The 27,304-nt window shown below is 31.7% G+C and overlaps 5 protein-coding genes across 12 annotated transcripts in view; 2 read left to right on the top strand and 3 right to left on the bottom strand.

Moving 5' to 3' along the window:
* Nucleotides 1–12,262, top strand: part of LOC128395219 (rho guanine nucleotide exchange factor 17-like) — a 37,302-nt gene extending 25,040 nt beyond the window's left edge. For 2 of the 6 annotated variants that reach the window (XM_053355617.1, XM_053355619.1), the window contains exons 3-11: nt 1,777–1,854; nt 3,870–4,052; nt 4,132–4,248; nt 5,194–5,286; nt 5,444–5,620; nt 6,056–6,418; nt 6,852–6,961; nt 7,907–8,275; nt 10,154–12,262. In XM_053355617.1, the coding sequence (XP_053211592.1) occupies nt 1,777–1,854; nt 3,870–4,052; nt 4,132–4,248; nt 5,194–5,286; nt 5,444–5,620; nt 6,056–6,418; nt 6,852–6,961; nt 7,907–8,275; nt 10,154–11,834 (3,171 nt within the window). In that variant the 3' untranslated portion in view covers nt 11,835–12,262. Of the gene's footprint in view, nt 1–22; nt 516–560; nt 952–1,525; nt 1,666–1,776; nt 1,855–3,869; nt 4,053–4,131; nt 4,249–5,193; nt 5,287–5,443; nt 5,621–6,055; nt 6,419–6,851; nt 6,962–7,906; nt 8,276–10,153 lie in introns of those variants that run through there. The other 4 variants (XM_053355620.1, XM_053355622.1, XM_053355621.1 and 1 more) reach the window with 4 other exon arrangements.
* A 1,644-nt stretch (nt 12,263–13,906) lies between these two features.
* Nucleotides 13,907–14,993, bottom strand: LOC128395230 (peptidyl-prolyl cis-trans isomerase E-like). The gene is given in 3 exon segments (XM_053355633.1): nt 13,907–14,231; nt 14,234–14,500; nt 14,613–14,993. Coding segments are annotated over 3 exon segments (945 nt in total). The 3' UTR covers nt 13,907–13,934.
* A 384-nt stretch (nt 14,994–15,377) lies between these two features.
* LOC128395222 (exostosin-3-like) lies at nt 15,378–18,650 on the bottom strand. 2 transcript variants are annotated; one of them, XM_053355627.1, is made up of 4 exons: nt 18,443–18,650; nt 16,126–18,364; nt 15,905–16,049; nt 15,378–15,819 (listed from the first exon to the last, which is right to left on the bottom strand). In XM_053355627.1, the coding sequence occupies exons 2-4, from the start codon at nt 18,333–18,335 to the stop codon at nt 15,481–15,483; spliced, it is 2,694 nt and encodes an 897-aa protein (XP_053211602.1). In that variant the 5' UTR covers nt 18,336–18,364; nt 18,443–18,650; the 3' UTR covers nt 15,378–15,480. The 2 variants fall into 2 exon arrangements, with proteins under 2 accessions (XP_053211602.1, XP_053211601.1); XM_053355626.1 differs by having other exon boundaries at nt 16,126–18,344.
* Nucleotides 18,651–18,877: 227 nt separating this feature from the next.
* On the bottom strand, nt 18,878–20,632 carry LOC128395231 (DNA repair protein XRCC1-like). Its single transcript, XM_053355634.1, is given in 3 exon segments — nt 18,878–19,303; nt 19,342–20,075; nt 20,078–20,632. Coding segments are annotated over 3 exon segments (1,359 nt in total). The 5' UTR covers nt 20,376–20,632; the 3' UTR covers nt 18,878–18,976.
* A 77-nt stretch (nt 20,633–20,709) lies between these two features.
* LOC128395221 (general transcriptional corepressor trfA-like) lies at nt 20,710–26,914 on the top strand. Of its 2 annotated transcripts, none has more exons than XM_053355625.1 (8): nt 20,710–23,888; nt 24,193–24,501; nt 24,576–24,619; nt 24,758–24,811; nt 24,903–25,115; nt 25,242–25,453; nt 25,532–25,660; nt 25,739–26,914. In XM_053355625.1, the coding sequence occupies exons 1-8, from the start codon at nt 21,124–21,126 to the stop codon at nt 25,853–25,855; spliced, it is 3,843 nt and encodes a 1,280-aa protein (XP_053211600.1). In that variant the 5' UTR covers nt 20,710–21,123; the 3' UTR covers nt 25,856–26,914. The 2 variants fall into 2 exon arrangements, with proteins under 2 accessions (XP_053211600.1, XP_053211599.1); XM_053355624.1 differs by having other exon boundaries at nt 20,711–23,888; nt 24,900–25,115.
* The last annotated feature ends 390 nt before the right edge of the window (nt 26,915–27,304 follow it).

The raw sequence follows: 27,304 nt of genomic DNA, 5'->3' as shown, positions 1-27,304 counted from the left end.
TGAGTTTATATTGTGTGTAAATCGAGAACATGTTTAAAGATGACCATAGACCGTTTTTCCGTGATAAATCACCTAAATCACTATCATCAACATCTCCTTTGAGTGGAAGTGGATCATCATCATCAAGTAATGTGCCCATACCCAAATCGCCAAGAATCTCATTACCAATTCCAGGGTTTGCAACAGCAAATTTTAACGCTTCCCATCACCAAAATTTACCTTTACATCCAATAAATACCTCAACTGGTTTATCTCTTGTTGATTACGAATGGGTTGCCTCTAGTTTAACCAAATCAACACCAACAGTTAACAATGAAATTGTCAACACAGTCAGCAACACTTCCACAGCAATTAATCCAACTTCAATATCGAAAAATTATTGCTCCATATTTAACCATATGTCCAAAAGATTTTCCAAAAGAGCTCAATCCGATCCATGGATAGCCGATAAGTTGAACAAATATTCATTTAACCGGCGTTACACTCTTGGAACTGATATTTATTTTCTAGCAGAGGTAAAGATAATTAAACGAAATTCTCACAATCAACAGGAGAAGAAGAAGAGAAACAAAAACACAAATTAAAACAATCAACTAATGAGAAAGAAAAGAAATTAACAAATTAAAACGAAACTAATTCTCTCTTTTTAATCAAAACAATTGATTCGCCATTTTGTCTTCCCTACCAAACGAACAAAAGCCAAACGACCAATAGGAATTGATCGAATTTCAATTTTTCTTTATTTTCTTTTCTCTTTTTTCTTAACTCATTCGGTTAATTGTTCACTAATTTGTTCCTCTTGCTCATCAATCACAATGTTATTTTTTCGCTTCTTGATTTAAATTAATTTCTCTTTATTACACAATTAAATTAATTTCTTCTTTTCTCTTTCAAATGATATAATTGATTTTCCATTGTATGTGTTATGTGTTTTCTTTCAAATTGGTCCAGGTAAATGTTGTGTATCTTGTGTATTCTCTATATAAAATATATAATCTAATTTCTGTTAATTTATTATAGTTTATTGATGATTAGAAATTACATTCCAATTGATTATTTTCTCCAACCAATAATTTTACATTTTCCTTTATATTTTCTCTTTCTCTCTGTGATAATATAATTATTGATTGTCCTTTTGTTTCTCCTGCTCTGTCACTCAGAGAGACTCTCATCTCTCTCCCTGTTATATAATGTTGACAAATTGATGTTTAATAATTTAATTTATCTCTTTACCTGAATATCTACTTATCATGTATATTATTGGTAACAGTTTCAACCATTTACCTGTGAACCTTATAATGTTGTATTTCTCTCTCTCCCTCTCCCTATCTCTCTCTCTATGGTGAATTTTGTAACTTCATCTTTTTCCTTTTCTGTTTTTTTCTTCTTCTTTCTAATGGTTGATATTTGTTTCTATTGATCTGGATCATTATTGGTATCAATTTGCAATCATTTCTTTAATTATTTTCTCTTGTGAATTTCAGGTATTCTCTTTCTAAGTTTATATTTTTCTATTCTGTGTAAATCTTAACAGTATTTGATTAACTCATGTGCTCTTACTCGTTTGGAAGATTAATCAAACAAAAGCAAAAACAATCATTAAGATTCAGTGTTTTCCTTAATCAACCTCATTCAATGTTCAACATGTTCTCTTACCTTGAATTGGTTATCATACTTTTTTTTCTAAACCTTTTGTTAATTGTTATTCATAATCAATTCATCTATTTCTCTGTGATATTAATTGTTTATATTGATTTTCTTTCATCCCATTTACAGGATACACGGACTCATGTTGTTGGTGAACTTTATGATACAGAGAAATCATATCTTGAATCACTTCAAATGCTTGTCAATGTAAGTGTTAATTTATATTTTCTCTTTGGGTACAGTTAATTATTTATCCATCGATCTTGTATTAAATTCTAACCAATTAACGAATCTAAATGATGCACATTGATTAACATGGAATCAAATTATTCTCCATTAATTTCTTTAGCTTTCCATCAATATTCCCTAAGAAATATTCAATAACCTGGATCTTTATTAATGAAAAGAATCTGGAATTTATTGATTGTTTCAATTTCTTTTATATATTTTCTTGGTACATTCATCTATTAATACTACTGTCAACTCTTTTTGACAATTTGTGATCTAAATATTCACTTGATTAATCAAGATTATATTGAGATATATTCTTTGTAGTTATCTTGTCGATACAACATTTCAATTCTTATGATTGATTGTAAGCTTATCACATTAATTGTGAAAAGGTGAACAATTTGATTGACTGTGAAATAGTAAAAAACACCACAATTTCTTTCTCTCTCTCTCTCCAACTGAATTACAGTTAATTTACTATTCTCTAATTATTAATTGACAGAAATACTTCTAGAACTATTCTAACAATCAACTCGTTGACTGTTTCCCGAAAACGATATAAATTATTCAACCAACTCAACTTTCACCTTAAACTAGATGAGTGAAGGATAGAGAAGGAAAAAATCCCTCTCAGAATTAAGATGAAATTCTGTTGCATGAATTTTTAATATCATCAATGTCAAGCTGACTCACTTTTGTCATTGAATATATGATATTTCATGATGATCTCCATGAAAAACTACATCCTGCATATAGATGGTCGGATATCATCCAAAAGGATAAGAAAGAAAACAAGAAGAAGAAAAAAAAGTTCAATTTCAAGGTTGATTCAGTTCAATGATTTAAATATGAAGTTTCACCATGTATCCAAAATGAACTAATTATTTTGGAGAAAAAAAAAGATAAATTTAGTTGATTAATCATCATATGCAAATATGATAACCCATTCAAATTGTAATCATTAATCAATAAATGATTCAACATATGACAGGTTACAATCAATTAATTAATCAACTCTCATACTTTTATCATGTTAATTGTTGATTGTTAATTCATTCGGAAAAAAATTAACTTTCAATTCCTTCATCTTTCGGGTTAACTTGTCATGATCTTAATCTTCATCCTCAGGTAATCATGAAACTTAGTTGACAAAAAAAGTTAAGCTTAGTCAAGATCATCTCTCTCTCTCTCTCTCTCTCTTACCCTTTCATCATCTGACTTATCTTCATTTTCATCTTCTCCATCTTCATTAAGTTAAATGGAGTAAAGATGATGCAAAGTTATCCTCATCTCTTTCTCTAGGTTTTCTTTATGCTATTAAACAATTTAAAGGTTTATCTTCATAATCATCATCATCATCTTAGTACACAAGATTATTAATTTTTCATGTTTACAGTAATGTTTAGTATATATTATCATCTTGATGATAAAATTCATGGGAATCTCTGAGTTACTGGAATTGAATTTTTCTCAGTAACTCTCATAAGGATCGTTGCCCTATGTTACCTTATCTTAATAATCTTCATCATGTCATGATTATTATTTATTTTCCACCATCATCTTGTTAATGTTTCACAATCATTCAAATTGAAGTTGAGACAATTAAAGTGTCTATTCAGATTAAACTGAATTTCCAATTACTAAAACACGTTACCTATGCAACTAAATTAACTTTTTCACTACTTAACCTAATCAACTGATTAGTTGATTTCTAACCAACTAATGAAAATGTTTAATCTCACATTTCCAGTTCCAATGAAAGTATTACAATTAGCATAAAGCTGAGATTATAATACTTGAAATAGTTAATTAAGAAACAAACTCAATTTAATTACTCATTTAAAACGTTTCCCAATCGTAAAAAAAATCAAATGAATCAATTGATTAGTTTTTCCTTTTCCAATTTAATACAAAACCAAATGGTGAATATTTTTTTTTCATTTCACTTGATTGTTTATTAATTTGTTTTGTTTTTCTTAATTACTAATCAGAAATATATGAAACCATTGAAGTCTCCTGAATACTCACACCTTGTTGATAGTAATCTAGTTGATCTCATATTTTACCAAATCCCTGAAATACTGAAACATCATGAAGATTTCCTGGAGATATTGAAACAACGACTAACCAATTGGGATACAAAGCAAAAGATTGGTGATGTTTTTGTTGAAGCGGTGAGTTTAACCATCAACCTTTAATCCAGTAATCATCGTCTTAATTAACTAATTGTTTCTCTTTTTCTCAATCAATTAGTTTACCAAACAACCAATTATCGATACTTATACAGCTTTTATTAACAATTGGAAAATAGCCAAAGAAGCACTTAGATCAGCAATCCAAGCTAAACCAGCGTTCGCCCGATATTTAGAGGTAAGAAAGTTAATTAAAATTCAAATTACCAGATAATTCAACTATTGATTAGTTTATTCTGACAATTAAGTAACGGTAAACAATCAAATTTTGTTTACATTTAGTTAATTATCACATTTAATTGATTTCAGACAATGAAAACTTTTTTCACCTCATTTTGTTTACCTAAATTTTAATCAATTTTCATATTTACACTTGTAGTTAATTGTTTCTGATGATTATCAATTTTAATTTCAATGAGAGTAATTAATTTAACTTTTTATTGCAATCTACTATTTACTGGCTGGACAATTAACTTTAATTGTGTTCAATTTCATCCTTGTGATCATTTTGATTTCAGTGAATTTGATTAATTGTTAGTGTTAACCCTTTTTTTATCATTACTTTTCCAGTATAACAGTTAATTGTAAATACTAAAATCAATATCTATGTTTACAATTAACGTTAACAATTAATATAATTTACTTTTTTTTCAAATAATTTTTTGCCTCATCAAATTTGAATCGTTTCAACAACTTTTAACTACTAATTAATTTACCACATTATTGATTGATGTTTACATAATTTTCTTGGCACAATTTAAAGTTAATTTAACTGTTAATGATTAGTTTAAATATTGAAATTTAATTTAATAACCATCATCACCATGTTGCAAGTCATAATCAAATCAAATTAACATAAATTGCCATTAGTTGATTGATTGTGATGAAAATCATGGTCACCTTAATAGCTATCAAATGAAACAGTCACAATTAAGCAAATTGCTTTAGTTAATCTAGTTCATCTGATTATTATTATGGTTATCAAGTTGATTAGTGCAACTCTTTCAAAGTAAAAAGTTTTATCCATTATTATAATTAAAGGTCAACGGTTAAAAGTAGATAATTAATTGTATCCTTTTCTGTTTAATCCTTGGATCTTTTTTAATTGTTAATTAACAATCAGAATATGTCTCGGGAACACAAAGGAAAACTTAGTTTGGATGCTATTTTAATTATGCCTGTTCAACGTGTACCTCGTTATGAGCTTTTACTTAAGGTAAGTAATTAATTTAATCACAATTAGTGAACAATTTAAACCTTTTTCACTAATCAATTCTTTCTCTTCATTCATTTACATGCGATTACATTGGTAACTTTTGTGTTGGTTGGGATCGTTTTTCATTTGATTCGTTCAATTTTTGGCTTAATTGTAGGAGTTAATTAAACACACGAATGTTGATCATCCTGATTATCAGCTTCTATTTCTTGGTCTCAAAGAAGTTCATGAACTTGCCATGAAAATCAATCGGATGGAGCGAGAAGCATTTGAACAAGAGCAAATGTCTCAAAAGGTTAAGGATATTGAACATTATATTGAAGGTGTTATTGATGTAAGTAGTTAACTGATTGTTGAGCTAATTTTTACTCCACTTAATTAATTAATTAATCACTGAGAGAAGCAAAACAAACAAAATGAGAGTAATTCTTTGAAACAACTTAAGTCCATTTAATAGTCGATTAACTTAGACTATCAATAAACAATTGATAAAATGTCACTTTTACAATTATCCTCACTCTCTCTCGCTCAACTTAATAACAATCTTACCGTTGATTGGGATAATATATTGATACTTTGATTTTATATCAATTTAACTCTTACAATATTAATCCAATTGTTTCAAGGGTAAATTGTCTTAACAATCAGTGAGATTATCCAATCAATCAGATGCGTTTGTTTTGGTAGTTTCCATGATACTCAATTGATTCACGGAATTAGAAGCAATTAACTTGAATGTTTAAACTCTTTTTTTTCCTTGCCTCTTTAGTTATCTTCGACTGATCGAACCTTTATAAGGTTCGATTTTGTATCTATACCCGGAGGCCTTGGAACCAAGAAGGAGCGATGTCTCTTCCTCTTCTCAGATTTACTTTTGATCACCAGTATCAAGAAAAAAGGAGGTGCCACCCGGAAGTTTTCCTCCGCTTCGTCCAGTCCCTCACCTTTGGCCGCTCTCGAAGGAAACAAGTATAAATATTTAACTCGATTTCCACTGGAAGCGATTGACATTACCAGAGGAAACGATGGTAACCTGAGGAAAACAATTAAAGAAATTGACAATCTAAAGGAAGATCTAAATACTCTTAATCAAATTAATGATCTTATGGGTAACCTTAATTGTTCCCACCAGGTAAGATTATCAATTACATTTGATTATTACCGTTAGTTATTCATCGTAGTAGTTAAATGAAGATATAAGTTCATTTCTTTCATAGTGAAAAAAAAATGATTGAGATGAAAAAACAAAACCAAAACAATTACCTGAGTAATCAACTTGATCAACCAGTGTTTAATTTTGATTGAAAACAGTAATCAGTCATGATTAACATCTTAAAAGTAGAAATTAAAATTTGATCAATCATAATTATCGATGATATTAAAAAACTATCAAACAAATCAAACATATACACTTTAATTGTAAACAAGTAAATTTAACTTGCCAACAATTAAACCAACACCCAACAAATTTACTTGATCATTACGAGAGTTAATTGTTTGACTAATCCTTTTTATATGATAATAAGAATATCAAAATTAACTATTAATTATACTTTTCATTTCAGACATTGGATGAAGCTCTTAAAGATTTAATTAACAACGTAACCAAACATTTGAATGAAAAACAAACAAGTGATTCCCAATTATTATCACTTGAACTTCAAGTGACCAGTCCGTAAGTCGTAAATCTTTGATAATCTTGACCATTGTATCACTTTTGTCCACTCTCTGGATCTCTCTCATCCCTCGTCTTCCTCCCACTCTTTCTGATCAATAAGCCAAGTTTACTTATTACTTTGTGAAAACTAATATAAACATGAATAGGAAATGAAAACAATCAAATCAATTCAGTGAACAAACAAAAAGGTTGCATGATAAAAATGATATAAACCTAATGAGATTCATGAATGTGAATCAATGACCATCACAAATATACTATTACTCAATCCAGTAAGAACAGAATAATGAACAAAGATGGAGATAAAGTTAACTCAATATCTTACCTTTTGTCTTTGATTTTTTTTTGTTTATCATCCTTTTTATTATCATCATCATCATCCTATCAATCAACATCATCTCTAAAACCATTAACCTTGCAAGAGCATTAAGATGAAAACAAAACCTTTGTAGACGAAAACCTTTACCTGGTTAACTTTACCTTACAACCTTTCAAAGTCCATAAATGTGGATATGTATTTTTTTACGTTTACACATTTATTATCATCACCATCATCTTTTATCATCATTATTACCATTGTTATGATGATTATCATCATTACTATTGACTGAATTCCCTAAAAAGAATGTGTGAACAGTGAGCATCCTTAGAGATAGAGTAAAGAGTAAGCAATCAAAGAAGAGAAAGTTTTTTTTTCTTATTCCATGGCTTGAATTCCGTAGCTGAAATCATGCTATTTCCCACCCTTATTGACAGTTGCCTTCATTTATTGTTTATTATCTGTGTTCATGATGATGAAAGGAAGAAATCATCATCATCATCTCATTGATTTTTCGCTCCTTTTACAGTCTAGAGACTGAAAAGTTCTATTGTTTGTCGATTTTTTTTCTCCCTCTTATGATTTTTTTTTCTCTCTTCTTCTTCTCTTTTATTTGCTCTCAGCAGTGAAGTTGTCGATAATCTAACGATCATGTTTCCCAGCACCGAGAAACGATCCACATGGGAATCAGCGTTAACCGAAGCAAAGAAAAGACTCGCCATGTCCTCTAATCAGAAACTTCCACCAGAATTTTTACTCAGCCTTCCAATTCGTAAAACTCGTGCTGGCCTACAATTTACCTGTGCCTCGCCCACCCTTCGTTACAATCAATACAATTTGAAAGATATTTGGATCTGTAACTCAGACGGTTACGTAGGTCAAGTTTGCATACTCACCTTACACCCAACACCAACAGTCGCCTCATGTAATGGTGTTTGTAATTCACGAATCCTTTGTGTCACCGCAATACCTTCAATGACAACCAACAATAAGTAAGCAATTTAATTCACCTTTTCTAATGGTTAATTGTTAACCAAAAACACGCAAACATAATCAACAGTAATTTTCCCTCGTCTCATGTTTTCACCTCAATTCCTTGTTGATTATTTCATTTTTTTTTATATTATTCATATTATTTAATCTAAAGACTCGTATGAGAAACTATTGATTGTTTGAACAATTGATTATCATCATTTTCGTGTTCCTGTTAAATTGCTCATTGAGACAATTTATACTCTTGATAAAATTACATGAAAAAATGGTGTCCAAGCAAAAATAATATTATTACCATGACAATCCTGACACTTACTCTGCTCCCACCCTGATGATGAGCCTCACCCTCCCCACCCACTCCCTTGAAGTATTTTCTCACTTATCTTGATTATCTTCTTGAATTTTATCATCTCTCCCAATTGGTAACACATTTAACTCACTCACTTGCACTTAACTGTTGTTATTGTTACTATTAAATTGCTTGATTGTTCAATTTTACACAAGAATAAGTTTCAACTATTAAATTTGATTCAGTTTGATTGTTAGTTTCCAATTGATGTTGAACCAATTTAATATTTACTATCAGATTTAGTCAACAATTTAAATTAACCTTATTTGTAGTTTAATCAATAATCAGTATAATCATTATACTAACAATTGTAAGATTCACAATTAACTTCATTTTAATTTGCTTTCAACCATCATCTTAATCTAATCATCAGTTTTAATTGTCTTTTTCTTTATTTTTTCCCCATAAATTTTAATCACTTCATTGTAAACATTTTAAGTGAGTTAATTTTAATCATTATCATGTTAATTTTGATGGAAATGATTAACTTGATTATTGTTATTATAACTTTTTTTGTTGTTTTAATAGTTTTCATTCATTAGAAGTGCTAATTTATTTTTCTTTCTCGAGGTGAATTGTTATTAGTTATTTAAATTGTTAATCAACTTGATTAACATAATAATACAAAACTGAAGTAAATTTTTATTAAGATTAAAATAATCTGCTGAATATCAACAATTTAAATCAATTGTTGTCATTGGTGTTTTGTCATTTATTGTAATGAATAAATTATATCCTTTGAGTGTGATTAATTTGATTGATAAAATTAAGACCAACAGCTGATTAGTTTAAATTGTTTAAAGTGGAAAAATGTTTGCCTCCGTAATTGTTTACTCAATTTAACTTTCACTCTTCGTGAGTAATTTACTTTTTATTATCATCACTGGTTAATAATAATAAAGTTAATTTAGTTATATATCTAAATTATCGTGTATATGGTTAACAGACTCAATCAATTATCTAGGATTTTCATGTTGATGATGATTATTTTTGATTAGCTTCATCATCTGAACATAATCATAACCATCATGCAAATGATGATGATGATTATCAGACTCAGTAGGTAATAACGATAATGATAATAGAAGAAGAAACAAAAAAGAGTTGATTAAATGTGATTAACAGTTAAACTGAATTGAAACAGATTGTAACTGTTAATTGTTTGGCAATTGTTACCCAATGGAAACAATGATAAAAGGTTAATGGGAAATTAGTTGATTCAGTTTGATGATAATAATTGATGTTGGTCATTTTCATGGAAACAAATAAATGATCCTGATCACACACAACCAAAGTGATGGTAAAACTTTGATTGTCTAAATAAAGTAAATCACAATAATTTGTTTCCATCATTTGCTAAATTATTATGTACACATAATCAGATAAATTACTAGTCTTTGCACTCTAATCATTATATTGATTTGATCTAATTTATTATCTTTTTTTTCTGATTCTTTTTTTCATCTTCATCTTTGTCCACTTTGGTTTTTTTTTGCTTCATCCTCTTATTATCATGATGGTCATCAAGTTGTTATCCTGTTTCCTTACGTCGGTCATATGTCTCAGAGGAACCGTTATCATTAAGTGAAACCAGTGGACTAGAAGGAACGGAAACGGAAGTTGCCACCAATTGTTCAATATTAACATCAACCTGTTCAACTCCCTCATTGTCAAATTTATCCTCTGCCTCCATCCAAAGTTCACCACCACCTTCATCAAATTCATTTCTAGTCATATCTTCATCGGTTAATAATCGACCTGAATCACTTTCGGCCACCTCGACATCGACAACCACTTCACCTTCCCGTTCATTAACACCAACACCTTCAACCAAAAGTAAACAATCAACTACAACGACAAATTATAATCAAAATGATATTGTTGGTGGAGGGAGTGGCGGTGGTAATGGTGGTGGTGGTGGTGATTGTCCATCATCTCACCGATCAATCGGTGGTCGCTCCTCATCAAGTCAATTTCAATTAGATTCTGGTTCTTCGGACGATGAAACGGAATCATCACCCACCGAGGAGCAACAACCTTCATCTTCTGATCTCAATTCACTTCGTCTTCCCCCACCACCTCCTCCAAGTACCACGGAAACCTCACAATCGCCGGTTGACTCATGTCACTCAATCGATTCGGAAACAAATCAGCCCACCATGTGGCTTGGAACGGAAGACGGATACATTTACATTTACAATTGCAACGAAAACATCCGAATCCGTAAAAATAAGCAGAAAATTCAATTACCGGCGACAGTTTATTGTATCATTTATCTGGACAATAGCGTTTACTCTGGTCTATCCAACGGTCAAATAGTTGTTTTCCAACGGGACGGCAACAATGGTAATTGGTCAACATCAGATCATAAACTGTACACTATCGACAGCGGTCCAATACAAAAGATACTCCCGGTTGCAGGGAAACTTTGGTGTTCGGTGGCCAATCAAGTCAAAGTACTTTCAACATCAACACTGGAAGTTGAAAAGTGTTTAGTGATCAATAGCGATTCGGATAAGATTGTCCTTGGAATGGTCTCATCGGGTCTTGGGGTTTGGATCTCATCTCAAGGATCATCGATTCTTAAACTTTATCATGGTACAAGTTACGAGTGTCTCCTTGAGACCGATGTCGCCCCAGCGGTAACCCGAATGTTGGCCACTTGCGATGAGATAATCAGACAACACAAAGCAGCCTGTCTACGAATTACCGCTCTTTTGGCCTGTAAAGATCTTCTCTGGATTGGAACCTCAGCCGGAACCATAATGACTCTTTCTTCACCTCTAATCACACCATCGACGACCTCCGTTGATGTTTCCTCTCCCAATGTTTCAGGAATTCCCCATGGACACACAGGCCATGTAAGATTCTTGACCACAGTTGAAGTCCCTTCGTCCATCCAGTTAACACCCAAAGCGACCACTTCATCCGCTTCTCAGTCAATGGTTTCATCTGCTTCCAGTCATCACCATCACCACCATCATCATCACGATAGTCCTTATGACCTGTTTCATTCCAATGCCAAATCTTTTGCTTCTCCGTCAAAACGACCGTTAAGTCAACCGGTCGCCACTCAATCGACATCGAAAGTCACCAAAATCCTGGTCATCTCGGGGGGCGATGGGTACGAAGATTTTTCCAACTTTGGTCACACAGATTCGGTGGGTCGGGACGATAGTACCAATCATTTGCTCCTTTGGCAGGTTTAAGATCAACTCGAAGGGTTAAAGATGATTAACTTTATCTGAATTGGAAATTGTTGAGAAAATATAATTGGATGGACACATAAGTCGATGCTATTTTATTGCAGTGGAAATTTGATTTAATCTTTAAATTGTTGATGATTTTATGTAACATCTTACATATTGATATAAATGAGAAATCAGATTATTGATGAAAATAATTTCTCATGAATTTACTCATTTGCTCAAGCCTTCAAAGCTTGTGCTCTAATCTGCATTTTGATAATTATTATTTATATAATATATATATAAATGTCTCTATAAATATATGATCAAAAAGAAAAAATATTAATAATAATGTTATTGATTATTTGTGAAAAGAAGAAAAAAAAATTTGCTTAATTAATTATTTGATTGTAAACATGATAAATAAATTCACTTATTATTAACGATTGATGAAACGCAACGAAATTTTCCTATGGTCCATCTATTGATTTCGGAATTTTGTGGATTAGAATGAATATTCAGAGTGTAGAGAATTTTCAGATTTGCTTGGTGAAATATTTTCATCATTGTGATTATCCAATTGTGGATTGGCTTCTTGGGAAGATGGTAAATCAGGAAATAACGAAAATGTCAAGTAGTTTTCATTGTTTTCCCACATTTGCTTCTGGGATAATGGAATGCTGATCGTAAATGGCTCCAAGTCAAGAGCTGGTCGAGATTCTTCATCATCAGAAAATGTTAGATTCATACTTCCAATGTTAATTGGTAGATTGTCACTTATTTTCTCTTTGATCACTTCATTTTCTTGCTCTTGACTGACTTTGTCACATGAATCATCCAAAAGAGCCAAACGCAGATCCATAGGGGCAGGTACAAACTTTCTTCTATTCCTTGGTTTGGAACAATTTCCAATCATAGTAATCCTCTAAATTGGCTTTTCGTTTGATCAATTTTAACAATTCAGGATGATCTCGGGTAAAATTTTCATTCTGATACTGCCACCAAATCTCATGATCTCGTCGTCTCATTTTGTTAACCTTACGGAAACCATAAAGATTCAATTGTCTCACAAAAGACTTAAATTTTGATGTACGAAAAAGTCCATTAGAATTAGTTAAGAATCTTTGAGAAAATTTATTCTTGTTAATTAACAATGAGTCTCCAACAGTATTCCACATACATGAATCTTCATTTTCATCACAAACCACTGACCACAATTTATCAGGAAACTTTTGTTTCAATTTTCGCGATGAACAATGACGACGTCGACAATGAAGTGAAATATCAGCCATTTTTTTCTCTTAAATCAACAGCGATTAACAACAGATTTTATCGATTAATACAGAAAAGAAATTACAATTAACTAAATTACCACTAAACAAACGAAAAATTGTCAAATTAACTTGAGAGAGAGAGAGAGAAAGTTAATCAAAATCAAAGAAAGAAAAAAAGTGTAACATTTAATGGCGAAAGTAAAGAAAATAAAAAAGAATTTAAGATTTTTGTTCTTCTCCACTTCGTTGCCATGGAAACTAATTGACGACAGACTTTCGGTTACCCCTTTCGCCAATTGTTCTCTTTCTTTTCTCTTTCATTTCAATCACTTTGTTTCTCTTTCTTTTCTCTTACTAATTTAAATTGTTTTAAATTCTCTTTTAATTGTTCAATTTTTCTCATTCTTTTTGGTTAATATTAAATTAGAATTTCTTTCTATTCTTAATTGTTAATTATTATTCTTTCACAAGATCAAATTCTAAGGTTTGTAATTAACTTTTAACTATCTAATTGTCCAACTAATGTAAGACTAATTGTCGCCATTATGGTTTATAATGTTTCAAGTTTTGTTACTAAGGAGCTTTGGTAAAATTATCTCATCAATTATTCATGTGAAAATTTTTCGTCTTGTTACATTTATTATTATAGTTAAAGTTGATCGAATTAAGGTTTTTATTGTAATTTCTTTGCTATTTTGGAATATGTTGTTAAGATGTTTGATTTGATTTCAAAGTTCTGGTTTTTTTTTGTATTTACTCTGTTCTGATGACAGTCTCACCGAATTAGTTGAATATAAGTTAATTTGATATATTTTAATGTATAATAATAATTAGATTGAATTTTATTTTATATAAGTTCACCACAATTTGCTATTACAACTTTTTTAGTTGGTTTACCTGATTTGTTTCCACAAGTTTCAATCCTTTTGACAACTTCCATTCCTTGGACAACTTGACCAAAGACAACATGTTTACCATCTAACCATTCAGTTCGAGCTGTTGTAATGAAAAACTGTGATCCATTGGTGTTTGGACCTGAATTGGCCATAGAAAGTAACCCGGAAACACTATGTTTTAAAGTAAAATTTTCATCTTCAAATTTTTTCCCATAGATTGACTTTCCACCGGTTCCATCACCATTAGTAAATCACCTCCTTGAATCATAAAGCTTGGAATTATCCTATGGAAAACACTTCCTTTGTAACCAAAACCTTTCTCGTGAGTACAAAGGCAGCGAAAATTTTCACACGTTAATGGAGCAACATCTTTCCTCAACATTATTCGTATACGTCCACTGAACTGTCCATCAATTCGTATGTCAAAGTAAACTTGTGGATTGGATTTTAATCGAGCAACTTCTTGTTTTTCAGATTCCAAATCAGTATTTACATCGTCAGCAATTTCTTCAATAACCTGTGCATGGAATGAGAAGAAAAAAACATGAAATGGCGTTTATCCAGCGAACACAATTGGAAAAAAAAGAAAAGTGATTGTCATTAAAACTCATCCCATCTTCTAGTCTTACCTCATCTTTATCTTTCGTTTCACCATCTTCTTTATCACCTTTAATCTCATCACCAGCGGCCCCAGAGTGTTTCTGGAGCCATTGATCATCTGACCAAACTGGTCGAGCTGAACCTTCTTTGAGTTTAAGAGGTTTAGCAATATTAACCCGAACTGTTTTCCCAAAGATTTCTGATTCATTCATATTGTCAATAGCATAAGCAGCATCTTCAGCTGATTCAAATTCAATGAAGGCAAATCCACGATGTTTTTGTGAAGCAAAATCAATGGGCAGATTAATATCAATTATATCACCAAAAGGTATAAAAGCAGCGTTCAAAGTTTTTTCATCAACCTCTTCAGCCAATCCACCAACATAGATGATCCTTTTGTTAGCAGACATTTTTCTCAATAAAGAGAGTCAACAGAGGACAAAAATTCGATGTAAGTAAAAAAAAAAAAGTGAAACTTAAGTTACGGACACAATTGATCAGCTTGGCAATACAAATAAAAAAAACAAAACCAAGCCGATCAAACACTTGACAGAGATTGTAATCATCAAAATAAGATCCAAATCATCAGGTAAGTAAATTTTTCAAACTGTTAATCACTGGAAGAAAACAAATTGAAGATGAATTAGATTAGTTAATTATTAATATTACTAATCGAGTAAGATTTAAATTCATTAAAAATCATCAATTTGTTTGTCTAACATATGATTTGATTTTTTCCCTCGATTTTTTCATCTCCATTAGAGAAGCGCCATCTTCAAAGAGATACATTTATATTATTTACAATGATTGATTTATTTTCTTCTTTCAAGTATTGTCATTGTCATTTAATTTAAAATTGTTCTTTTTCATTTTTTATACAAGGTTATGGATTTGAATTTACAGGAATTTGAAACACTTGGTTTTATCATGAGGAATACGAGTTTTAAACAATATGGAATCAGCTCGGAATTGGGTTTGTAAAAGTGGATTGTAACCATAAAGCGAAGTGAAATAATTGATACACTTGTGTCTTTCTTGAAAGTGAGAATCATCTTCTGACAGTCGGACTGGACATCCAACACATTTAAAGGTCCATCGTGATGTGACCTTCAATGGTGGTTGACGAGTTATATGAGAGACTAAAAAATTCATTGCAATATCTTCACAGTTCATCAATTCATCGACTTTTTCTCTTATTGCTTTATCCATTGAATGAGTGTACATGTAAGTGTAATACTGAATGTGGAAAAGAGAAAATAATTTCAAATTAACGATTCTTGAAATAAAATCATATCACTGTGAAAGTGTTTGATCTAATTACTTTGTGAAAAAAAGCTGCTCCAGTTAGAACCATTGATAATTCACAAGTGTAATTTGAATTGTAAAGCCACGAATTGAAATTGTTATCCCAAGCATGATATCGACCTGGAAAACCAACAACACGATCACGAGCTTCCCTCCAAACACTAATTCAAACGAAAGATAATCATCAAAATTTACTACTAATCGTCTAATAGTCACTTTTAACTTTATTCAACTTACCGAAAACCAAATATTATCTCATCGTGACGAAGATGAACATCATCGTCCATTGAAAGTATTGCTTCAGTTTCTATTTGAGAATAAGGTTTGAAACGATTGTTCAAACTGTTTTGATCTGCTTCAATTACGTTAATTGGTACACCAAGATCAGGCCATTTAACATCATCTGAAGGTTTTCTAGGACTATTCCAAATGACCAAAACTTTGTTTAAATAAGGTAAACCTAAAAGTCTCTCCAACGATTTAATTAAAATTGTTTCTCGTTCATAAGTTAACATGACGATTGTAAATTGTTCCTTTGGCCAGTTACCACCAAGAGCTTCACTAAACTCTTTACCTGTTCCACCAGCTCCTTGACCAATTGGACGGAATCCATAACCTGAGCCTGTAAATTTGGCCTCCGAAGGTAGGACAGGATCAAAAGGTGTATTCGGATAAAGGATAAATGGATTGAGTTGAGGTGAATTCCATAAAGAGTAACCATGGCACAGAGTAAGTGAAAAGTTACGTTGAAAAGTGATCGATGGAAAAGGTGATTCAATTGGACCAAGATTTCGATCGATTTCCGTTTCCTGATTACCACCAATACTCTCTGGATTTTCAAATGCATACAAATATTTATTGGAAGAGTAAGTGGAATTGAATAGAAAGGGTAAAGTGTTTTCCACCACAGGTAAAGCGGGAATGTTGAGACGCTGATGTCTGACAAATGAGATCAATGAATTGATTCTTGAATCAATCGTTGAAAAGTAACGATCATAAATTAACTTTCCCTGTCGCCTCATATCAATGATATCTGAATCACTGAATGATTTAACAATCAGGTGAATCTCTGGCATTCTGGCAAGTGGAAGATGTAAAACAATTTTCTTCCAATCAATAATCTCATGGAATGGTAACTTGTAATCATTTCCACCAATTAACACTGGAATCACACCGAAAGAGAGCAGTTCAAGTGTCTCGTCAATGAGAACAGGATGAGATTTGTATCCTCGCTGATTTAAAGTATTCAAAGGAGGTAACACAATGGAAAATGTTGATTGAGTAAAAAAACTTGTACAATTAGTGTTGGCACAATTGAAATTAAAAAGGATCTCATCATTGGTCGATGAATTGGTGATTGAAGTCATTATCTCAAATAATTGTCGATATTGGCCATCATTAGAAGTTGATTGATTTAATGATCCCTGATATGTGATGAGATATTTTCGTCTTGCTGGACAATTTGGTATTTTTGATGATGAAATCAGATGATTATTATTGTTAATTGTAAGCGATGGGATTATGACATCAAAATCTTCTCGTAAGTGATTACCATTAAAATTACTTTGAAGGACTAGAGCTCGAAAAGATTTGATCCCGTAATCAATTATATCGACATTTTGATTAAGGTTAATGATTAAATGATTGCGACCATCACCTGACCAATAGTCAAGACTATGTAAAGTTGATTGAATATTTTCAATGTCTAAATTAGATTGTGGGTTAATTAGGACAATATAAACACAGGCGATGTTACCATCAAGTGTATTATGATGATTTCTTTTAAATTGATTAACTAAATCATGCAAATTATCACTTGACAAGCGACCAGTTGATTGACTTTCAATTATTGATGAGTAAATGTAAATTGGGAATCCTGAAGTTAATGAACACCTAGAATAATCAAAACATGAAGACATTGAACATCCATTGATTAGTTGATTGTTGGCATTTTCGTTGATTGAATAATCCTGAGGACGAGAGAGAGGTAACAATTTAATTGGCCTTGAGAGAAATGGTTGATTCACCGATGAGGTTTCTTTAAGAGTAAATTCAGCTTGGCCAATCGAAAGGTAAAGTCGATTAAGATCTGATTGTTTTTTACTTAATCGATATTCAATTTCAATCATTTGATTACTTAAACTTGAGATATCATTTTGAAGCTTCTGTTTCCTTGATTCCAAATTTTTCAATTCATTAGAAACCGAACCTTTAATCCTGATCATCTCCTTAATCCGGTAGGAAAGATCATCAGCCCGAGAAACAGCATCTAGATCATCTAGAGTATATGATGGATGAGATGATAATCTTTTACCGGTTAATCGAACATTAGAACTAATTAACTGATCATCATCATCAACGGTCTTCGATATGTAATAATGATTCAACAAAAGAACAGCCAAAAATATGAGTAGAAAAATAATTCGTGAAAGGCGAATCGGAATCATCTTAATTTCCTAAAAAGAAAAAATTTACACTTTAAATTAAAGAAATTGACTAATTAATTCATAAATAATTCAATGATGAAATACAAACAATCAAATTAATCACTCACCTGATCAGTTGTTTGATTTTTCCAATTGAATGTTAACCCAGTTGAAAGTAAAATCTTAATCTATGATATGGTAACTTCATGTTTCCAAATCAAATATCATTAATCAGTAGATTTAGATTGAAGTTAAATTTTGTTGACTAATTAGTAGAACTATAAAAATGGCATTAAATAGAAATTAATTTAGATTATTAATTAGAAATATTGATAATCGGTTGACAACATTTTCTTTTCTTTCATAAGAAAAGATAAACAAATGTTTCTATTGATAGAAAAACCTTCAAGAGATTTGGCGGTAAATCCAAAAATCGGTTGAATGAGTAACTTGGAATTTTTTTCAATCGAATTAAATTTTTCTTTTTAATCGAAAAAAAAATCATTCGACTCAATTTTTTTTCTAATAAAATTAATGAATTGTGAGCTTAAAAACAGTATATGTAAATGGTTGATTACATTTTTTTTGGTAACAATGCAAAGACTTGGGAAGTTGTTACTCTTTGTAACAATTAAGGAAATATTTAGATTATTGGAATTTGGTTAATTTTCATCATCGGTGGCAGCATCATAAATGGTATCGCTGTTATACTCATCATCTTTCATTTGGTTGGTTAGTTTATTAATTGTTTTATCATCTTTCTTTCGGGGTGATGGAGTTAATTGTCTTTCAGGTGAATCATCTCGTAATTTTGAAGGTAAAACTGGTCCTAATTCATTAAGATCTTCATCTTCATCTTCATCTTCAATATGTTTATCTTTTTTTGGATCATATTCTTCATCTTCACCATCTTCAATATCATCTTCTTCATCATCATCAACGATAAAATCATCCATTTCTGAATCATGTTCATCGTCCTCTGAGTTACTCTCATCTTTCCTTTTCTTTTTACCGGTTACATTTTCACTTTATTTGTTTTAGTCTTTTGTTGATTATCTAGATTATATTTCCTCCATGATAATAGTTCTCGCTTTTCAAATGAATCTTCAATCCATTCTTTGGTGATTATCTTTCCAGTTCCGGTTGCCTGGACTTGATTAAATTTTGGTGTATTTGGAAAGGCACAAATTAAATGGGTACAACTATTATCCCAATCACCCTTGTACTTGGCTCCCATTTGTAAGCCTTTACTACGGATTTCCGATCGAAGTGGATTTTGAAAGCCACTAATTGTAAATGTAACACCGCTCATAAGTTGACAGAAAGGTACATCGATCTTTGGCTTTTTAACCTTTTGTTTAACGGTAGCTTGTTTTTCCAGATTAGAGGTTGAAGGTTCATTGTCGACATCGTTCATTTTCAGGGCTTTCAATCGCTTATTTGAAGAAGGTGAAAATTCATCATCGGATAAAGGATCAGTCATTTTCGGTGTTGTTGGTCTATTGTCATCGCCTTTGGGGGTAACTTCAGTTGATCGAGTTTTGATTCCAGGTGATTGAGTAAGAATAACCGATGGACTGGATAAATTGGTGTCGATATCTTCTCCCTCGGTGAGTTTAATACATGCTAATCCATATTTGATTGACTTATTAAAAGGTTGGGTACAATTAATTTTTACCAAATCAAATGTTTGTTTCAACGCCGATGGTGATAGTTTATCTTTGGTGAAAATCCGACATCGATTGACATTAAGTAAATTTTACTCTCATTGGGTGTCATGAATGAAGATGCCGATAATAATACTTGAAATTTAATCTCATCGGTTGAACTTGAATCTGCTACGAGAACTTCAATAAATGCAGAAGATTCATTTTTAATCTCCAAATGATTGATTTGATATTTTCTATCCAATTGAATGACAACCGTTGCTTGACTTTCCCCTTCATTTGCAGTTAACCAAGAACCAGGAACTTCACCACAGGTTAATAAATTTTTAGCTGGAAAATCAGCATCTTCAGAAGAACAGGAAACAATTTTCTCTAATTTAATATGAGAACCCATTAAATTAATCCTTAATCAACAATCACATAAACAACAATTCATTTGTTCAACTATCCCTTTGAGTCACAAATCAAAAAATCATAAGAAACACTCAAAATAATCAAATAAAAAACTAATCAAAAGTCAAAATCACTTCAATTAAAACAGTAAAACAATCAATCAACCGATGCTAATAAATTAAAAAGACAAACAACTAATTACAATTAAATCAAACCGAAATCACTTTGTTCGAGTTTTAATCTAAATCAAAATAAGAAAAAAAATTTATTCTCTCAGCTGATTTTCCATTTTTCTCTTTCCTTTTTTCGGCGAATAGAATTTCCCAAAACTCGGCTGGCTCAGTCTCGCTCATTTTTCTCTTTGATTCCATCAAGTTGAATTCTCAGTTGATTTGAAATTATTGTTAATTTGGTGAAAAATTAAAATTTTCAATAAATAAATTAAATTGTTTTCACTTTACTATTTATTACCTCGACTTGTTATCTTAGTGTCTCTTCTGGATCACCTTTTTGGACTTTTCTTAACCACCTTTACCTTTTTTTCCTCTTTCTCTGTCTCTTTCTCTGTCGCTCTCTCTTTCTTACACATACACACTCATCTTTTTTTTCATCTTTATCTTCATCTTTTGTTATTGTCTCTCTCTCACTTCCCTTGGTAGTTTTTTTAGTGTTTCTTTTTTTTTCATTTTTTTTTGTTTCCATTTCATTTTCTGCCTTTTTTAACCTTCTCCTTTTCCCCTGTGTTACTGATGAAAACTGAACCAAGTGCACCAGTTAAGGTAAAATTGGAGAAAAATGATACTTGTTATTCATCTTCAGCCAATACTCATCATTCTGTGAAACAGGAGACAAAGGTTAATTTTAACTTAGATATAAAGCCAAACAGCATTAAAAGTTACCATGAAAATTTGGAACTCGGTGGTACCAGTGCTTCAAAAGTAACTCGAACCCGTAAAGTGCGTAGAAAAGCAGGAGGACGTAAAGTGTCAACCAAAAGAAAATCAACCTACAAACGTAAAACTAAGGGAAGAAGAAGACGCCGAACAACTGCAACAACAACAACAACCACACGAAAAACTACTCGGCGTAAAAGAACAACTAAAAAATTGGTTACTGGCAAAGCTTTAACACCTCGAGCAAGAATTTGTAAAAAATTGGGAATCGAGAGAAATTTATCTCTTGGTATTCATTCTCTACCCACCATTAGAAAGATGACCCAAGAAAATACAATTAATCATAAAAGATCTGCTGCTGGTATTGGTGTTCTTTCACTTTTTGGTTCAGAATTAAATTCTCATGGTTCAGTTCCATTAAGAGATGATGGTCCTGATATAGATACCGATTTATCTGGTGTTGATGATCGTTCACCTTTACCTGATGAACAGGAAGATTCTTATGGGCCACAATTACCTCCAGAAGATATTCCTTTAGAAATTGATAATGTTGACAATTCAAGTAACCATAATAAGGACACAAAAATCAACAATTTAACCACAAACAATGATAATAATGATATAATCACCACCGATAACAATAATATAGAAAGTACTTATAATAATGAAAACCACGATGAATTACCTGTGATTGATATTAAACCTCCAGTGCAAGTAAATGAAAGTATAGTTGCCGATCAGACGATAACACCAAGTGAAGAAATTAAATTACCTTCAACAGCCGAAGAGAGGGAAACAACTGATCCTGATGGAGAAAGTAAAGCTAAATTGAAAAGATGTAAACATGGTAAAATTATTCATGCCAAAAAACACGATAACAATTCAAGTAGTAAATCTAAACGAAGCAGCTCAAAGGATAACAAGAAAGAAGATCACAAATCAAGTTTATTAAGAACAATCAAGAAAGAACCGCGAGATAGAGATGAGGAAACACCGAAAGATTCTCGTGAAAATAGAGGAAGCAGATCATCTTTACCAAATCGCCATGATGTTGATAATAATCGGCGTCTTATACCACATGATGAAAGAACTTCAAAACACCGTGAAAATGATAGAAATCGTGAAAATCATCTACGTGAAGATAGAACTCATAGTGATAAAAGAAAGCGTTTAAGTGCAAGTAAAGAAATACTTTCACCTTCATCAACATTACCAATATCAACGACGACAACAACAACAACCACAAATGCGACATTATTATCACATCTTCCTTTGCCACCTTTAACTTCTTCAACGATACGATCAAGATCTGATGATAATTCGTCGAAACGTCGAAGTAGCAGTAGTCATAGAAGAGATTCATCAAGAAATAATCGATCACCAACTCGAAAAGAGTCGAGAAAGACAAGTCCCCATCACGATCCGATTGAAAATAAAACCAGTGACATTAGAAAGAAATCTGATCCAGAAGAAGATGATAAATCAAAAGGAAAGAAAAAGAAACGAAAACATAAACATAAACACAGTAAATACAGCGATGAAGATGATTATCGAGAAACAAAAAGTGCAAAACATTACGATCCAATTGAAAGTAGCAATGGAAAACGAATATCGACAAATCTAACCAGTGACAAAATAGCAACAAGTTCTACCAATAACTCTCGCCATCAAGATCATCATCACAAAAAGAGTAGTAGTAAACATCGTCATCATTCACGCGATGGTCGATCATCGCCACTTTCTTCATCTCATAAAACAACGACCTCTCCTAACCATCGTGAAGAAAGGGATGAAAAGTCACGTATATCTCGTTCTAGAACGAAAAGAGCGCGACACTCATCTCCATCTGATCATGATCACATTTCCAATAGAAATCGAGATGATCGACGCGAATCAATACAAACCAAGAGTGGGAAAGTTTTATCCTCAGTTAATCCAACCACGAACGAGGTGAACACCAAAGAGATTAAAGTGAAAATTGAAGATGCTAAAGATTATAAAGATCACAAAGAACATGGTATCCCAACCAATCTGATAGGCACCAATACAAACAATACCAATAATGTTAATAATGTTAATAACAGTAATAGTAAAGTTTCCCGATCCCCGACGGAAATTAAATCAGTTTTATCGAAACCTGGTTCACCACCGAAAAAGGATGTTCGTTTAGTATCCAAATCAAGAACTGAATTTGATATTTTTTGGGATGAGAACAGTCAGAATAAGAAAGTCGATAGTTCCCTTGTAGATTTTGATCCAACTATCGATAAGTCTGGTAAAGAAGAAACTGGACTTCGGTTTTTACCTCGAACACTTTTGTCCGATCAAACGTCTCCAAATGTTCATCTTCCACCCACGGTGGGTCCAAGAACACCTCCAGATGATGAAAGAGCCGAGAAAAACGTTATCCTTTCCTCCCCTGATCAAACTATGCCAACTCCAATTCAAGATGAATCTCTTGAAGGAGATTATAGCAATGGAACACCAACTAAACAACAAGGAAGCATTAAATCACTTAATTCACCTTCGATTGATCCAGATATTTATGATCCGGAAGCTCCATTGGATAGTCCTGAAGACGATCAATTGATTAAAAGTGAAATCGCTCGATCTCAGGCAAAGTAAGTTAACTTTCTTTGGATTGATAAAAAATTTATTTAACCCATTTAATAGTTTCCTCTCATATTGAATGAATTAAATGAAAAATTTGATTCCAATGTCACTAAATAATTTAATCGACCAAATCATTTGATTGTCACAGTTGTCTCCTGATAACTAACTGGTTTAATCAGTTGTTTATTATCAATCTTTTATTTTTATCTCTTCACTTTCATCAAAACTTGTAACTAATTGTGATATCTTGATTTGGAATTGTGATTATTAATCGTTTCCGCTTTGATTTTTTTTTTATCAATTTCTTTTAAGGTTAAACGAGATGGAGAAAAAGTTATCGCCTAGTGAGAAGCAGATTTCCGCCGTTGAAACTGTCCCTAGGCCTGAAACACCGGAATTGCCTTCGCCTCGATCACCTCACACAAACAATAACAATACCCCGACAACAACAAATCAACATAAATTTAAATCTCCCATCATTCCTCCTCTTTCATCATCGACAACATCAACTTGTCGGGCTCCCACTCTCGCCGAATCCTCTTTACCACCAGCTCCAGGCTCGCTTTTAGCTCAAATTCAGAAAACTTTGAACCTTCAAACCAAAACTCATTCATCTCACTCGTGAGTTTTGTTCTTGTTTATTTAAGAAAACTTAACACCAAAGATAATCAATTTTTCTCTTTTTCTTATTACAGAGACTCATCCAAGCAATCTCACCCTTCTCATAGCGGATCAACTGGTAATTGTTTATTTAATTTTCTAAAATTATCACAACAATACAAAAACCATTGGTCTAGAAGAATCAAATATCAGTGATAAATAGTAACAATAACTATTGATTTTAACAATTTGTTTTATTTCTCATATTTCCACATAGGAATCTTATCCTCATCTACATCATCATCTCTTCAATCATCAACATTTCTTCATGGTAAATTATTAACTTCTTACAAAGTTTATTAATTGTATTGTCTATTCAATTTACTGATTTACTGTTTTTATCATATTTACATTATCAGCAGCTAGTGGATCATCTGGAAATGATCAAACAAATAAATCATCGTCATCAACTGCAACCTTAGCACCTAATATAAATTCACTATCACCTTCATTAAAATCATTATTGGAAAATCTAATCAAAGCAGCAGAGCAACAACAATCTAAAACCAAGTCATCCAAAATGGTATCATCTTCAAATGTCAACAATATTTTCAAAAAACCTGCTCCCGTTTTAGGTAAAGAATCAATGTTTCCCCATAAATTATCTAAGAAACCATTGTCTTCATCGTCTTCATCTTCATCATCATCATCTTCTTCAGTAGCATCTTCTTCATCAACACTATTTTCCTTTCTCCATTTAGATTCTAAATCTCGTTCAGTCTCCCATTCACATCATCATTCAGTCAAAACAAAGGTAATCGACAAAGAACCAACCAAAAAAGTAACTTCGTCAGTAAATCAAGGCCCAACTCCAATTGGATCAGCACCTCAAGGTCCAGGAATGAAAATAACTGATGTTGCCGTTCTTGATGATGTACCTTCATCCGCAGTCGAATTACAAGTCAAAGAAAAGGTTTGTGTCACAAATTAAATCATCTCTACAATTCTATCAGACAATTAACTCTAATATTTCATTTATCACTTTTTCTAGTATTTGAAAAAATTGAATAGACAAGAACGTGTAGTTGAAGAGGTGAAAATGGTACTGAAACCATTTTATCAACGAAAAGAAATCACCAAAGATGAATACAAAGAAATTATGAGAAAAGCAGTTCCAAAGGTAAATTTTGTTTGCTATCAAATAAGAGACAAAAATTAACTAATTGTTGTTGTTATTTATTTTCTTGTCAAATCGTAGATCTGTCACAGCAAATCAGGAGAGATTAATCCACAAAAAGTTCGTTTACTGGTCGAAGGTTATTGTCAAAGGTACAAACATGATCGTAAAAAGAGTAAAACTGTCAAAGGAAAATGATCAAATCAAAAGGTGACATTTGGATGGTTATTTTTTTTAATGCGAGAACAAAGTCCTTTTCTCAACGAGAAGATTGATTTACATATTTCACCATCATCTTCATCTTTGCTTCAATTATCTTCCAATCTATCTCTATGAAGACAAATGTATTCAGATTGAGCTTGTAATTTTGTTATTAGCAAATGATAGTTGGTTATTTATGCTTTTCTTCAATCTGAATTCATCATCATCGATAGAGTAAACATAATGTAATCTACCAACAGGGAAGAAAATTTCAATTCTTATTTATCTTCGTTTTTATCACCATCATCACCATCGTCATCATCATCTCCTTCAGCATCTCATTGTTAACCTTTAATTCTTATCCTTAATGGGCCAAGAATTTGCAATGACAGTCGATTGATATGATTTCTAACGGTTGCTTTTAAGCTCCTTTAATTGTTGAAATTGCAAAAGAAATTCACATTTTGATAAAATACAAATTATCAATCAACAAGCTAACTAGTGTCTGGAAAAAATCAAACAATTAACCAGGATTCCCTTGTACAAATTGAATGATTGAATATATGTTATAAATACTAACAAACTATCCTGGCAATTTAATTGTTATTTGTAAGGAGCAACAATTAGGAAACAATCAAATGTTTTCTTCATTGACCCCCTTCTGAATCTCTTCTGGATATTTTGGCTTCCATTGAATGGTGATTACTGGATTAACAGAGCAATTAAAGAGAATCAATTTGCTTTGAGAAAAAAAAATCAGCTGATTCCCAGATCAACACAATCAAAATCAAGGAATAACTTAATTTAAATCCTCGATTATTATTACAAATATATATAAATATTATTACATTTACAATTAACACGATTATAATTCAAAAGAGATAACCATCATGTTAGATTAACATTCTAATTAACTCAGCGAACAATTAAAAGTCACCATCAACTACTAAACATTGACTGATATCAATTAAATTTTCCCTTTGATTGAATTTCATCTGATCAGGAAAACATGAAAAACTTCAATAAACTCAAGAAGATTCACTTTTTCATCTCGAATTAACTTGAAGTCAATTAGTTATTAAAATTTGTTTCTTTTTAATTAGTAATTAACAACTTCTTTTTGGAACTTTCGTCAATCCATCTTCATGATGATTCGTTAATTCTTGTTCTCATGGATTTTTCTCAATCATGTGATTACCTAATTCTATTAAATTAAAGGTAAGTTTAAGTTGAAATTGATTCTGTTTATCTTACAGTTGATTGTTATCCAAATGATTTTCTCAAAACTTTATTGATTTCGATAATAATTAGAGAAGAATAATCTTAATTACTATTCCAGTTATCGAGCGAATAGATTTTAATAGGAAAGAAAAAGAGATCAACTCATAGCCGCCGCCGAGTATTAATCAAACTCTTTCTCTTCCAACTGGCTTGGAATTTCTCTCT

Source organism: Panonychus citri, unplaced genomic scaffold, assembly GCF_014898815.1.
Source record: "Panonychus citri isolate SS breed McGregor unplaced genomic scaffold, ASM1489881v1 Contig00141, whole genome shotgun sequence".
Lineage (NCBI taxonomy): Eukaryota > Metazoa > Arthropoda > Arachnida > Trombidiformes > Tetranychidae > Panonychus > Panonychus citri.
Note: the sequence above shows the minus strand (reverse complement) of the source record. Positions and strands in the feature narration are given on the sequence as shown.

Bases quoted from the DNA above. Each gene is read 5' to 3' on its own strand.
- LOC128395222 (XM_053355627.1), bottom strand. From the start codon at position 18,335: ATGATTCCGATTCGCCTTTCACGAATTATTTTTCTACTCATATTTTTG. The intron at 16,050-16,125 runs GTAAGTTGAATA...CGTTTGAATTAG, and splicing joins GAGATAATATTTGGTTTTCG to TGTTTGGAGGGAAGCTCGTG. The intron at 15,820-15,904 runs GTAATTAGATCA...TTCCACATTCAG, and splicing joins GAGCAGCTTTTTTTCACAAA to TATTACACTTACATGTACAC.
- LOC128395221 (XM_053355624.1), top strand. From the start codon at position 21,124: ATGAAAACTGAACCAAGTGCACCAGTTAAGGTAAAATTGGAGAAAAAT. The intron at 25,454-25,531 runs GTTTGTGTCACA...CACTTTTTCTAG, and splicing joins AATTACAAGTCAAAGAAAAG to TATTTGAAAAAATTGAATAG. The intron at 25,661-25,738 runs GTAAATTTTGTT...GTCAAATCGTAG, and splicing joins TGAGAAAAGCAGTTCCAAAG to ATCTGTCACAGCAAATCAGG.